The following is a 14,617-nucleotide window of genomic DNA, read 5'->3' on the forward strand; positions in this document are numbered from 1 at the left end:
TTGCCTCGCGGTCACTGATAAATCCATTTCTTTGACTCACAGTTGGGTTCTCAGTGGGGGGAAACTGTCTCGCATTGTTTCTTATGTTTTTATTTGCCCAGCCATTGGTGACAAGACATTGAGTGTCATTCTTCATTTGAGAGTCAATAAAATCACTTGGCAGAGGCCTGGAAGAGGAGATGGGATCAGACCAAGACGGCAAGTTGTGTGGGGAAGGGCTCGAGAATCATTTGATGGTCTACCACCTTAGACGATGGTCTTCTCCTGGATATGGACGCCATAGATTTTATTTTGTGGGACAGTGGGTGAATTTTCAGACAGTTTGAGTCAGGGGCGCAGATTGCCGTGGTGTAGCAATCATGTTGAGAGCCAAGTTAATGTTGATTATAGCAAGTTAGTACTGCTGCAGAGCTTAATAAAGCTCGATCTTTGGTTTGCCATCATTTCTAATGGTGTTTATAACGTTGATGTGTGTATTTAGTAATACAGAGCTTTCATGAGCACCACCTGCTTAATGGCTCCCCAGAGAAAGCACAACTGCATACATTTTACATTGCATCTCAGGCCTAGCCAGAACTATTTCTTCGGTTGGCCAGAAATATTTCTTCAGTTTTCTTCTCAGACTTATTAAACATTCAAAATTATTTATGCTTACAACATTGCCATTTTAGTCTCGAGTCCTTCAGGGGAGCAGCATTAAAAAATTATTAATTAAAAAATAAACTATCATGCCAAAATTATCGGTTGGCTTTTACAGGCAAAAGAAATTAAGTGACTGATGAAAAGAACCATTGTAAATAGGGAAGAATATTATAGAGTCCAAAAAAATCATGGAGAGACTGTTCACACCAAGTCTGAGTTCAATAACACTGCTTCCCATTTGTTTGGAAGTGTGCAAGATCTTAGACATCTTAGATATGTTTAAAATAGGGGAAAATGCAGATTTCCATAGGGCAAGCCTTATACATGGTCCACATGTAATTGGCTCTGTGTGCCAGCACATTGTTTTTGAAATGAAACAGTTTGTATTCAGGATTGCATGGTACTAGCCAGATCAGATCACCTAACCGAATAAATCAAAATTAATTGAACCATGTCAGTCTTCAAAATGGGTAACTAAAGTCACACTTTAAGTGGACCATGACGTCTTTTGAAACAAGATTTGTTTCTCATCCCATAGGATATTGAGTGAATCATTCATTGACATACAGGAAACCCTTATGATGTTAATCTGCTCACATGATCAAGGATCATAAAACAGTGATCAAAGGCACTTTAGTGTGCCCCTGGATTTCCTCTTGCAATTTCCTGGTACAATCAAAACCAATTCTTCCCCAATGTACTGTGCAAGGGAATGAATTACCAGGGTGTAATTTGGGAGCATTCTTGTTCTTGGACAAGAGGTTTCACAACAAAGACAGACTGTTTGCGTTGTCTATCTTTAGGTTGGAATAGTGGTCCATGCTGTACTCAGTAGCCTTGAATTCCAGATGAAATCATCACTTGGAACCCTTCTAGATTGGTGTCGGCCAATTTCCTAGCGAAGCTCAACTACATAGGACCTGATTGGAATACATGGCAGGGGTTCAAAAATGCACATTCATGAGCGTTTGGTAAAGAACTCCTCAGTACATCACTCGTTGCCTATAACACAGCTGCTGTATCGGCCATGCCTAAGAGATGATGCCTTTGCCATATCCCACTGCTAAACTCTGCCTCTGCTATTTTGTTGAAATCATGAAAGTGCCCTTACATACAGTCGTTTTAGATCTTCTTAGATATGATAGGGGCTATTTTTAGGTCAAATTTATATTATTCCTTGTCCTTTATGAACAATCCTGCCCTGAATGCCCCAAGCTGATTACGTTATGGCCTCACATCTGTAAACAGAACCAAAGGTCCTGGCTGGCCCCTTTGCCCCACATCTTGCCCTGGTTTTTTGGCTGGGGCCCTTGTTTTGTTTTTCCTCCCTTGGCCCTGAAAGACTACCACTGGGCCCACAATGAAACTATAATAAGAAATTATAATGAGAAATCCAAGCAGGACCCAAGCCCCCTGGTATTTAGACTGGTCTTAAGTGTGTTTGCTGTTCTAATGCAGACACTCTGTCATTTGCTTTGCTTCTTTCTCGGCAGGCCCCAGTGAGTTGGATCTGAGTCTGCTTGTGGACAGCGCCAGCCTTGCCGATGTGCCCTCCAGATTCGACGAGCAGGTACGCGAACACACGCCCTTCCATGTTTTTGGACTATTGTTAGGTTTCTGGTTAGCCCCACATCCCTTGGTAATACTCATGCTTAATCCAGCCACATAAGAACGGTTTGACGGCATGTCTTGCACGCATTATTACATTGTCACATTAGCAGTCAGAACGTATTAGGGCATGACAGATCACTTTTGGCCATGCCTTCTCTTTAATTTACTGTAAATATATTAAAATGTATCTCCGTATTAGCAGTGAATGAGGCTCACTGAAGTGTCATTTGGAAACCGGGATGAGCCAGCATGGGTGGCAGTGTCTCACTTTAATAATCCCATAAGCAATGGCCCCAAGTTAACAAATGCACATTTCTCCAATGTGTCAATTTGACTAACGTCAGCCATAATCTTCAGTTTGATCATGACTGGCTGTATGCTGTTGCAGTCCTGTTATTCCTCATCATAAATTGTGTAATGAAACAATTTGGTCTATTTTGGCCTCCATAGTGGTGATTTTAATGTCACAGATCACTTAAAAGCAGTGGATGTTGCATAATTTCAGTATTTGTGTGCCATGTGTGGTGAAGGCTGAGCTTCGTGTTCAGTCCATCTCATCTTCTACTTTAGATAACTTCCTTCGTTGTGCTTTCCCCATGGGGCGTCACAGTTTTGGAATGCTGACAATAAAGTAAGAGTAGCATGGGTCCATGTACTGTGATTCGGACTCAACTTCTAAATGACTGGTCATCATAGATTTTGTTCTGACCTATTTTTAAGTTAAGGCTAAGATAGATATTTGGCAGTTGAAACCTTACACAAGTAATGCATATGTCATAGATCAACAATCTGTGATTCACAGATCTAGATTACCACCAGATTATATTCAGTGATGCACAGCACTACGTATAATAATGGTTATGTAAGATCACTGAAAAAAAAATTGGTCTTTTTATTTGCACCTCCTGTTCTCAGTCTGACTGTGTTTGTAAGTCTGTCTGTGTGTTTGTAGGTCTGCGTGTCTCTCCACCCCCTTCCTCTAATATTTTCCTCATGTGTTGTGCGAGCTCCTTGTTTTCTGTGTTTGCATTACATAAGACCCATCATGCACATCATCTCTGTGCCTCTCTCAGCGATCGCTGGGACGCAGCACGGAGGACGGCTCCTCCCACTGCCCACATGCCCTGCCCCTTTGCTCCCCTAAGCCACCCCTTGTTATGTCACGGTGCTGATGGAAGCAGGCCGCCGCCCCCTCGCAGAGGGCCGGTCACCGCTGATCGCCTGCTCCCGCCCCCTTTGGTACCCGCGCAGATCATCAACGGCCATCGGTGGGCATGCGGGCATGCTGGGATAGAGACGTATATTGTGTAGCACAGATCCCGTTGCAACCCCTCAGCTCAGCACGGGGCATCTCTTCAAGCAGCAGTCGTAGGCGCTCAGGGCAACAGCATTGTTTGCCTGCTACAGAGGACACAAAGGCAGCCTTGTCCTTAAACTAGTGCCAATAATATATAGTATATTACAGTGCTTTTATTTATACATATATACATTTTTTGTTGTTGTTTCTTTGGCTATATCCCAGAGCAGAGGAAGTGTTCATGATCACGGTGTGTAACATGTTAAGGTAAAAAGTGTTTTTAATTGCAGTGTACAGGGGTGCGTGGTGGATGATCAGGCAGTGCTGATGAGCCTTCTCCTGCCTAAACCTGCTCTGCAGGAGGAGTAGCGGGAGGTCCTGGTCTCCCTTCTGCTTTTCTCTCCTCGTGGTTAATGAGCAGTAGGGTGTGAAGAGAGGGGGATGGAGCATGGCAAAGGTTAATATTGCCTGAAGATTGTTTCAATATGAGCCCTTCTATTCTCATTCTTGCTGTTCAGCTGTGCCAGCCAATGAGTGCTCTCGTAACAAATTGACCTCTGTTCCAGTGTTCACGTGTTTTAGTATAATGAGGCAATACAGCTTTAATACATCCAGACCTCTTGATGGAGCTAGTGCATCTAAATAAATGTCTGGTAAAATGGCAGTGAAGTAGATATCAAACAGCATGGTGGTGCCTACAGACAATGATCAGTTGTAGATTCCAAAGTTGCTAAAGTTGTGCAATCCTTTATTTTAAGAACTTGGCTTCCCTTTTCATTCAAAGGACTTTTGGTGATCTGCTGGTACAAAATATGTGTTGGAGGAAGAGTCTGAGAAGCAAGCCAGGCGTGTAAAGGTCATGGGCTGAGTGGATTAACTCTTCGTTTTCCATCTCCACTTCAACTCTTCAGGATTCCTCACAACCCAAAAGGACACTGATTTGAATTTATCTTTGTTCATGTTTTTTTGGTGGGGGAGCCTTATGCCGATAAAGACACAGTTTACCCTTTCCTTAGTCTGTATGTGTGTTGGCTGTGTTGTTCGGTGTGAAGAATGTTTGTATTGTCATTTTAGTTTGAGTAATTGCCCAGAGTTGCATTTCAATCACAACAGTGATAAAAAGGATTCCAACTTTGTTTGTATCAATCATATTTTCAGTTTCTCAGAGTATAGATTAAGACATTCTCATTTCCTATGTTTTATATACATCTGGTAAGAAAGAATCACTGAATCTCACCCATCTCATTTGCTAAGCATATTAGAGTGGGTGGGAACTCGGACTGCACTCTTAACTCAGGAGACATTGGTGTGTATTGAAGTGATTAGTGCAATTACAGCCCTGCTGTCCTTTCAGTACAAACAGGTGACTCACTGCGACTGAATTTGCAAGTTGCATCCTGAATTTTCAATGAACAGGGCAAAAATTATTTCCTGCCTGTTTTAGCAGTGTTAATATCAAGTTTATATTGGAACGTGGGGCCAGACCCTGGGCCTTGGGGTGCGTACAAACGTGTATTCCCCTTGTTCTTCTCTCCAGTCCTGAGTCATTAGACCATCAGGCCAGTCCACATCTTATGCAGCCTTGTCAGCTAATCATCCCACCCCCATACAGACACACAGTGGCCCTGTTTCTCCTCTCAACTCTGCTACACGACCACAGTTTGTCTGCCACCAGCAGCCCTGGCCCCGCCCACAGTCACAGTCACTTCATTACATGAACCTTAACTAGCCTCCTCATCCCTTCATCCATACATACAGCAAGATGCCGCTTAAGCCTTCTTTAATATACATTGTGTATGCAACAAACCCTTATATATCTTGTCACACCTGCAGGCTGAGGAAGAGGAGGGGTGCACAGAGCAGACTGTGGAAAGTGAGTACAACATATTTTGTGTGTGTGTTTCATAGCCCTGTAAAAGAACTCAGGTCGGGTCAGGTCAGTGAAACAGACTAGCACTTTGTGGCAAATGTTTGGATTACCTGAGACTGGAATTCTAAATCTTCCTGTGTAAGCAGTCCACACAGGGCAAAGAACTCAGAGAAGCAGTTCTCCAGCTGACCCCCCAAACTTTTGATCTGTGAAAATCAGCCTCGTGTCTAAGCTTCAGTTGACATGTGCAGTCTTGTTTTCGCATGCTGACTTATACTCCCCCCACCCCCCACCCCCTGCCAGGTTTTCCTATTGAGAAGAGGAGGCCAAGGGTGATCTTCGTGATTGGTATGTTCGATGAAGTTCCCATACCTTTCCCCCTTTCAACCACAGACGTCGTCTAATTCTTAACACTGTCTTTCTCCATTGTGATATACATTGCCAGAATGTTTTGGGGTTTTTTTTACTCACACATATTGACAGATATCAAAAGATGTATTTCATATCATACAAAAAAGAAAAGAAAAAAAATCAAAAAGACATCTCAAGATATTTGGCTAAAAAAAGACTTGATTCAACTCTGAGCAAGATTGTAACATTTACATGGGCTTTTATTTTCTGTATATTATGTATTTTAATGGGGGTTTTTTCCTTACAGTTTAGGTTCTGTTAGGTAATGTAGCCTCTAGTCATGTTTACATGGTGGACATCAGAGCTTTAGTTTGTATTACAATGCAGCTGTCCGCTGTTAGGTGAGTTTCTCTTTAGTTTCAGGTGCAGTAGCTAACACTGGTCCAAAACAGTCTGGTGATTGTCTTTAGTAGCAGGACAATTGCTGGACAATAGCCATGCTGTCCATCCCTTTAGGACTGGAGATGGATACCCCAAACACACAAATCTACAATAAAAAAAATGTGTTGTCATTTGAACATTACACATGCTAAACTATATACTTACCCCCACAACTACAACAAACCACAACAAAACATATATAACATTTGTGTGAGTAATCATTTGAACATCACACATACAAATCTATAACTATACCTACCCACAAAACTGCCACTTTCTTGGTTATATCCAAGAAACTACAACTTTATTGGTCAATTAATTTGATTTTAGTTTCTTTGTGCTCCTGTGAAAGGTTGGTTTCTTTCTCATTCGTGCTTACCAAAACTATGTCCAGACAATAAGAATCAAGCATTAATAATACCCCCCCCCCCATACACACACACACACACACACACACACACACACACACTTGACTCAGGAAACAAAGAGGAGATGAAGCAATGAGGTGAAAATCCCTTAGATGGCCCTTTAGCTCCTGACAGCATCTCCGTCCGCTAACTGGGTCTCAGCGGTAAAGGTTAACAAGGGAGGAAGGGAAGACCCTACTGAGTGGGAGGCTCATGGTTAGCTAAATAGGAGCTGAATAGAAGTGTGGTACAGGAAAATAAGATGCTCTGTGTTATGTGCACCAGAGGCCTGCTGAGGACATTTATCATTTTCTGGGCAGCACTGTGGTACCTGTCAGAGCTGGAATGGTACATGGTGATTTAGCACTTAGTACTAGCCACGGAGCTCCTGTGGGAATAAGACAATGGTCAGATGTATTGGGAGGGGGCCCTGTTTGTATAGAATCGGATAAAAATAGTGCTTTTATTATGAGGAAAATGGGGCTTTTATTATGAGGTTCAGACTGCAAATGGAAAGGTGTAGGTTAAACACCCCCCCCCCCCCCCGAAAGCAGTTAAAAGCATTTAACAACAATATATGCTTACTTATATTGGCAGTATGAGATTGAAATATATTTCAATAAAATTGTAAGCTTCTTTTTTTCTCTTTTATAAAGAGAAAATAATGACGCAATCGATTCTCACACTGCAAAACATGAGGAAGTGAAAACATCTTTAATGTAGGTGATCCATCTAACAGTTCTCATTATGAGATTATCATAAAATAATTATTTGGTCCTATTAAGTGACAATATAGTGCTTTGGCAGATTGGTAAAATTGTAAGATAATTTCACTTGATAAGGTCATTTAAAATGAGTAAAATTGACAGAAAAGGGTAAAATAATCTTATGAATATTAGATATATCGCTTACATTGACAATGTTTTCACTTTATCAGAATTCTTTTTTTGGAGTTCATCATTAAGATGCTCTTCATGTGTTAATAAATTTAGCTGAAATGAAATGTCACCATTTTCGTCACAGGCCTGTATTGGGAGATAGCATCAGCAGAGTTCACAGCTGAACAAACAGCAGGCTGAAATGAACCACATCTAAGTAATTCTCTACCCCACATACTTGGTCCCAATTAGGTGTTGCGTATACACACACTCACTGTGAGATGCTTGACACAGCTTGGCAGCTTTCCACCCCAAGACTGCTTTACCCACGTGATCACCCACAACACCCTATGATCATCCAGACCTACCAATCCCGGGCACGCCAGCAACCCTCAGCTTGCTACCCATTTCCTCAGGAGGGAGGGCACGCTCTGTTCTCAGTATTGCCCCCAGCCAGTGACTGGGTACAGCATTGAACTGATGCCATTTTGGGGTCAGTGACCTTTACACCTCTACACTCCATGCTGTTGCAGTGTTTGTTATGGAGAGCTCCACCACAGGGTTTTGATACAGTGTCGTCCAGTCCATGTCAAACTGATATTTGGGTTAACTGAAGAAGAATACTAATATCGTAATGATGGAGAATGTCAGTTGTGTGGACGTTAATAGCCTGTTTAGGAATGCAATAACAAGTCATTTGTCTCGATGCTGACTAATATTATGTAGTAGTTCATTTAGCAGAATTATTCATACTTTGCGTATATGGTTGAAATTATTTGGAACGTTTCATTTCTACGTGCAACCCTTTCTCCAAACCCCTTCCCTCAGATTTATAGGGAATCTATATTTCAAGGCACTTAAAGCACTTTTGAAAAGACGGCTTCCTTTGATGTTTGCTGGTAATTAAGTAAATAGACTATTGCTGGTGTTTGCACAGGCTATAAATGTCTATATGAGTAGGCAAGACCTGAACATGCCTGAGTGAGGAAAGTTGATGTTGCCAGAAGAGCTTGTGCAGCTAGCAAAGCGGTCTGGGCAATGGCTCAGTGCTAACAAGGTACCCCAGCGCCGCTATAAAGCCAGCTGCGCTCCTTAGCATCCGCCAGCATCCAATGCAATCTCCACCTCCTGTCTCTGCCCAACTCCGCTTTCCTTCTTCGTAGCATCCTTGATGGAATCGGCTCCTTTGATGGTGACAAAGGTGTGTCTGTGTGTCTGTGTGCGTGTGTGTGTGTGTGTGTGTGTGTGTGTGTGTGTGTGTGTGTGTGTGTGTGTGCATGCGTGCATGCATATGTGTGTTTCCGTGTGTGTATGTGTGCGCATGCATGTGTGTGCGTGTGCTTGCATGCGTGTGTTTGTCAGGTGGTCCCGGCTCAGGGAAGGCTCTGCAGTGTGAGCGGATCGAGGAGCGGTACGGCTTAAGACGCCTGTGCCCTGGAGACATACTGTGTAGCGAGTTGCAGTCTCACAGTGAAAGGGGACGCTTCCTCCGAGACCTTCTGGAGAGGGGCCAACATCTTCCTGAGGTCAGCACACCAATTAAGCACCATCACCTAAAGACCAAACAATTATCCAGTCCTCACCGGAATTACTGTTCATGTAACCCTGGCAGTATAACATTTTATTTTAGAACTGACTATTAGTTTAATGTATTTTTAATAGGGTGTGAAATTCTATGGTTACATGCACTTAAAGCCAAAGGCAAGAGCAATGAATATCTGATCACAGTCCCTCCACTGGCTTTAAGCAGGACAGTTTTTATTTTACAGGCCCAAGACAGACTCCGCTAGCCTATGACAGAGCACTCTATTTCAGGTCAACAGACTTGAGTTTGATCCCAGGTTAGCTGTAGTAGATAAATCAGCTGCTTTCAAAACCCCTTTGTGTAAGTAGGTGGAAGGAGAGACAAAAATCAAACTGTGAACATGCATGGCCTTTTTGTGTTAAGATTTCCATACTGCTTGCATATCTGCCATCTCTGTTTTGTCTCGAGTTGTGACACTATGTTTGCTGGGTAGATCTGATGTCAGCACATCATTGGAGGCTTCGGATGACATCCTGTTGTTGCTGGCCCGCTATTCTCGATACTAATATACTAACATTCCATTTACTAATACCCAATCTGTGCCTCTGTGCTTTGAAACACCATCTTTCGAGTCTCATGGAAGACAAGAATCAAGACTCTTCTCTGTCCTGGCTCCTAGATGGTGGAACAACGAACAGCAAGTCCCTCACTGCATTCAGATGCAGTCTGAAGACTGTGCAATATTATTGAAATGTCTTAATGTCTTGAAATGTCCTGAATTGTGCTACATTTCTTCTTCCCAGGTCTCAACTCTAATTTTAGCACTTATGATGTGTTAATTTTGTAAGTATTTCTTTCTAGGTATCAGCAACAAATCCTATATCACGCACTATATTAGTTCAAAGGTATTTGGACTCTAACCTATTTGTACGAGCTAAGCTGTATTCTCAGAGTAGATGGCAAAGCATTTTGTAAATCACTCTGGATGCATCTGCTAATTGCCTTATATGTAAATGTAATAGAAGCAAGTTGCTGAATGTGGCCTCTTAACTGACTTGATTTCCTGACCTTTAACGGCTCTGAAACATACGGTACTGAGAAGCAGCTAGCTAGCCTTTACTCTCTTAATGACAAGCCTCGCCTAACATTTGCTTGTAAAGAAACTGTTTTCCTTTGGTCAACAGGACATGGTGCAGTAAACTGGAATGTGGACTGTTAAAACAGGCCTACAGACCAATTAGAAAGCAAATTCTGTTATCAGCGAGAACAGGTTTTCATTTTTCAAATAGTGAGCAAACTGCACATGTCTGTGTGCAGGCATACACACACACACACACACACACACACAAATATGGTGTAAACTCCATCAAGTTGTTAAAAACACACTTCACCTGTTAGTGCAATTATGGGTAATAACGGTTTTATATGAAAACTACTTGGTGTCTGCTCTCAGCACCCGGTTGAACATTGTGATCTCTACTTGTGCCATTTTTGCAGCCTGATGGATCACTTGAACATGTACGTTCTTGGGTGGCATGGTTTTCCATAATGTGCCCATTTCTGGAAGTCCGGTTTCCTGTGCTGTCTCTCAGATCGTAGAGCTGAAGGCTCTCATTGGAGGTTTCATTCGCTCTGTGAGGCTTGTACTGGGGGCTTGGCATGTGACTAAGAAAGCTAATCAAATTACTTGTGTTAAGGTGGAGTTGCCTAGCAACACGGGCATCATTAACACTTGCCGTGAACTACTTTCTAGCATGCCAGACATTTGACTTTGCTGAGTTTGTGTGTGTTTGTGTGTGTGTGTGTGTGTGTGTGTAGGACACACTGTTGGATCTTCTGCGCGAGTGTATGGAGTCCACTGTGCGGCAGGGGAAAGGCTTCCTGGTCAGTGGGTTCCCGCGGGATCTAAGGCAGGCAGAAGAGTTTGAGGCCAAGGTTTGTGTGTGTGTGTGTGTGTGTGTGTGTGTGTGTGTGTGTGTGTGTGTGTGAGAGAGAGAGAGAGAGAGAGACAGAGAGAGAGAGAGAGAGAGAGACAGACAGACAGACAGACAGACAGAAACCGAGACAGAGACACAGTACTGCTACAAGCCTAACCTTGTCATAGCCATGGACTGATTCCTTTTAGAACTTGACATGTGGTGTCACCATGGTTGGCCAATATTTCCAATTTTGCCTTTATATAAATAAGCATAGACTTATGTATTGCATATACAGTATAATGTCTAAATAAAAGTATACACTTTTTAAGCAGTGTCCATCATGTGCTTGGAAATTATTTGTTTAATCTTACATCCTCATTTATGACATGTGCGGTACAAATGTAGTGGTCGAGGTTTGACTGCTTGCTTTTCCCTCTTTGTGTGTGTGTGTGTGTGTGTGTGTGTGGTAGATGGGGCAGCCCTGTGTGGTCCTGCTGCTCGACTGTTCAGTGGACACCATGAACAGCCGCCTGCAGCAAAGGACCTGCTCCAGCCTGAGGTCGGGAGAGGCCAGGGGCCGAGACACCCGCCATAGGGTGGAGGGCTTCTGCGACACAGTCACGCTCGTCACCCGCTTCTACGAGCATCGAGCACTCCTGCACAGGGTGGGTGCTGTGCCAGCTGCTTCCGCCTGTTCGCCTGGCTTCCTGTCTTTGTCCTGTAACCTCTGTTACAGATGGTGTGTAACGTCATATAACGCAACTGCCCCTTTATCTGCCAGAATGGACTGGTCAGTCATATCTGTCATGACCAGAGCTATAGCTCTGTCCAACTTCTATCTACTGAGTGAAACAGAAACCTTTTGAGTTTTTCTCCAGACTAAGGCATTACCACTAGATGATGCACCTCAGGACAGTTATGTTGTAGTTGTCAAATAATGAAATGTTTTCTGACTATACTATTCATCCAAGTTTACAATAAGAGGAGCATTAGTAAAAGCTTCTATAAGGGGATGTCTGTATAAGCTTTTATTGATTCAGTCCCCAAGAAGCATCTTACGAAGAGGTGACAGTAGTATACACTTTTTCCTTTACTAGGGATGTCACCTGTTTGGTGTCTAGTGTGGAGAATTGTTACACATTGCCAAGACAGTGTTGGTTTCTTCTTTGTGGACATGGTGAATTCAATCGATTAAATTTCAAACAATACAAACTGAACACCTCATGTCAAAATAATGCCTTTCCTTTCTTCAGATTCATATTTAGTGTAGAATAAACAGTAGTTTGGACATGAGATTCTTGTCCCCCTGGTATCCACTTGTCCAGAAGGTGTGTACTATTGTGCTGTGGTACAACGCCTAGTATCCATAGATCACATACTGTAGGCATGTACATTGTACACATTAGATGCTTTTTGTTGTGCACAATTGATGAGGAAGGATAGTATATGTAGCTGACTTTATTAGATATACCTACTCAATTGCTATCCCAAACATTGCCATACATTTTACAGTCAAATGTAAATTGTAGTCCACATATTTTTGGTACCACTATAGAACTTGGGCAAACGTTGACTGCCTGTACCTTATGTACCAACTGCCATCGCATCTCGTGGCCTGTATAAATCACATTAGCCTTTTTTTTGCCGTCTTTTGCGACTCGTGCTTTTAACCGTTTCCATCAGCAATGTGACATAACAAGGGGGGGTTTGGGGGAGCAAAGCATCCCCTCTAAGGGTGGGGCATGTGGGCAGTGGGAGGAACGGCCCAGAGATTGCTGGGAAAGGCAAAAGGCTGGTGCACTTTTACATCTGGACTGTATTGTAAAACAATACAGGTGGAGCAAGTCTCATTTAAGATGATTTTAATACTGATGATTTTGGGAAACTGGTCCAAGATCACTGAAAGAGCAGAACTGTGCATAGTACCTATTAGTACCAGTAAATTTATCTGCTATTACAGTTGACTACCAAAGGTATGGTAGCCCAACTGAGTGATAATTCTATTTGTTGTTGCATGTCCATGATGATGAAGTTCTACTTGAAAGAATTGACAATATGTACAAGACATTGTGAATATATTGTACATATTTTGCCTGTGATATGCCTTACAGTATTCTAATAACATAGACAAATCCTGTATGCAACTGGCCAGCCTTACTTTGACCAAACTTATTTGCCCTCAATCAGGTGAATGAGGTGACTTATAAAAGAATGGAATGCACACTCATTTGTTAGAGAGGTCATTTGCATATTTTGTGATCAGTATCAGTTTCGCAAAACCCATTGCACCCGAACTGAATGTGACCCATTTGGCAGTAATGGACTCTGGGAGGGGGGGCGTGCATATCAAACTAGACAATATACCCAAACATATAGTAAACAATGTAGCTGCACAAGTTCTCTCCCATGGTCAAGAATTTCCTTTAGCCAGAATAACTGGAAATTCTTCCTCATACTTGCAGAAAGCCTCCCATGTTCTCCATGTTTGATTCATTACATTTGAGGGATGAACCTCTCCTGGGGCTTGATGTCCTACTTTTCAGTATAAGAATTCAAACGTGTGTGTGTGTGTGTGTGTGTGTGTGTGTTTGTTTGTATTTGTAGATCGATGCTGAACAGCCACCCGACGAGGTGTTTGAGCAGATCTGCCTGGTCCTTGACTCTTGTTAAAGACCCTGGAACATTACAGCTGCTCCCTGCTGGACCAAACCGTCGTCTGCGGCGCCACAGCACAGAAACTTGCATCACACATTCCGCGCATAGCCATCATCCACGAGCGGAGCGAAGAGCTCGGCTGCAGCTCCGTGACTCGTGTCCCACGGTCCCACCGCTTTTCACTGCTGTACATAGCGGCCCGGCTGCAAAGCATTCCTAAGCTTGGCTTGTCATTATTGAATTCACCGCTAAACTCTGTATGAAGTGCTTCAGCGGCACCTGGCATGGACAGAGGGGTCATTGCTAGTCCGAGAAAGCACGAGGAGCACCTTTTCCCGCTCGTGTGGGACGACGCGACTTTAACCAGGGCGCGAGCGGCCGGGGAGGGTTCCAGAACGGCGTGACTTCCGTAAGCGGAGAACGGAAGCGGCGGAGGAAACAGAGCGCGCCTCCTCTCGTGTGTACCCATGCTTCCTAGTGTCCCAAGCATGCGAGCTAGAATAGCAGTATGATCTGTAAGCCAATCGTTTGTGTGTGTTTAATTGTAAAAAGGGGGAAAAAAATGTATAGGGCCATGTCCTTACTTTGGTATTTACTGGTGTCTGGATAAGGAATTGGCGAATTTCACATTGAAGTATTGATTATTGTAACGTTATTCCTTCTGAAACATTTTATTTAATTAAAATCATTTCATACGCTAAAACGTGTTATTCAGCAGTGTCATTTGAAGACTGGCATATGTGATCACACGTTTGGACTGACGCACAGGAGGAGGGGGTGTGAAGGTTCTGTAAACAGACTGCATGTAATATCATGCTCGATAAATAACGTGGATATGGTGTTTGCTAAAGTGTTTAGTTTTTTTTTTTAAATACCATTTTTGCTCATTTAAAACAAAATGTAAATGTCCATAATTTATTAAAATCTGGCTCGTAGTCATTCAATGGGGATAACGTGACGAGTTCTTAAACTTTACACGCTAGTGCCATCTGGTGGCTGCCTTGTATCCATACATAAATAA

General features: G+C 42.9%; 1 protein-coding gene across 1 annotated transcript in view; it reads left to right on the top strand.

Moving 5' to 3' along the window:
* The window catches only part of ak5 (adenylate kinase 5), a 41,817-nt gene extending 27,518 nt beyond the window's left edge, over positions 1-14,299 (top strand). Inside the window, exons 8-14 of the mRNA XM_026998381.2 lie at positions 2,136-2,212; positions 5,384-5,423; positions 5,724-5,768; positions 8,860-9,023; positions 10,841-10,957; positions 11,412-11,606; positions 13,546-14,299. Coding sequence (XP_026854182.2) covers positions 2,136-2,212; positions 5,384-5,423; positions 5,724-5,768; positions 8,860-9,023; positions 10,841-10,957; positions 11,412-11,606; positions 13,546-13,611 — 704 coding nt within the window. The 3' untranslated portion in view covers positions 13,612-14,299. The remainder of the gene's footprint in view (positions 1-2,135; positions 2,213-5,383; positions 5,424-5,723; positions 5,769-8,859; positions 9,024-10,840; positions 10,958-11,411; positions 11,607-13,545) is intronic.
* The last annotated feature ends 318 nt before the right edge of the window (positions 14,300-14,617 follow it).

The sequence above is a fragment of the Electrophorus electricus genome, chromosome 18 (assembly GCF_013358815.1).
Source record: "Electrophorus electricus isolate fEleEle1 chromosome 18, fEleEle1.pri, whole genome shotgun sequence".
Lineage (NCBI taxonomy): Eukaryota > Metazoa > Chordata > Actinopteri > Gymnotiformes > Gymnotidae > Electrophorus > Electrophorus electricus.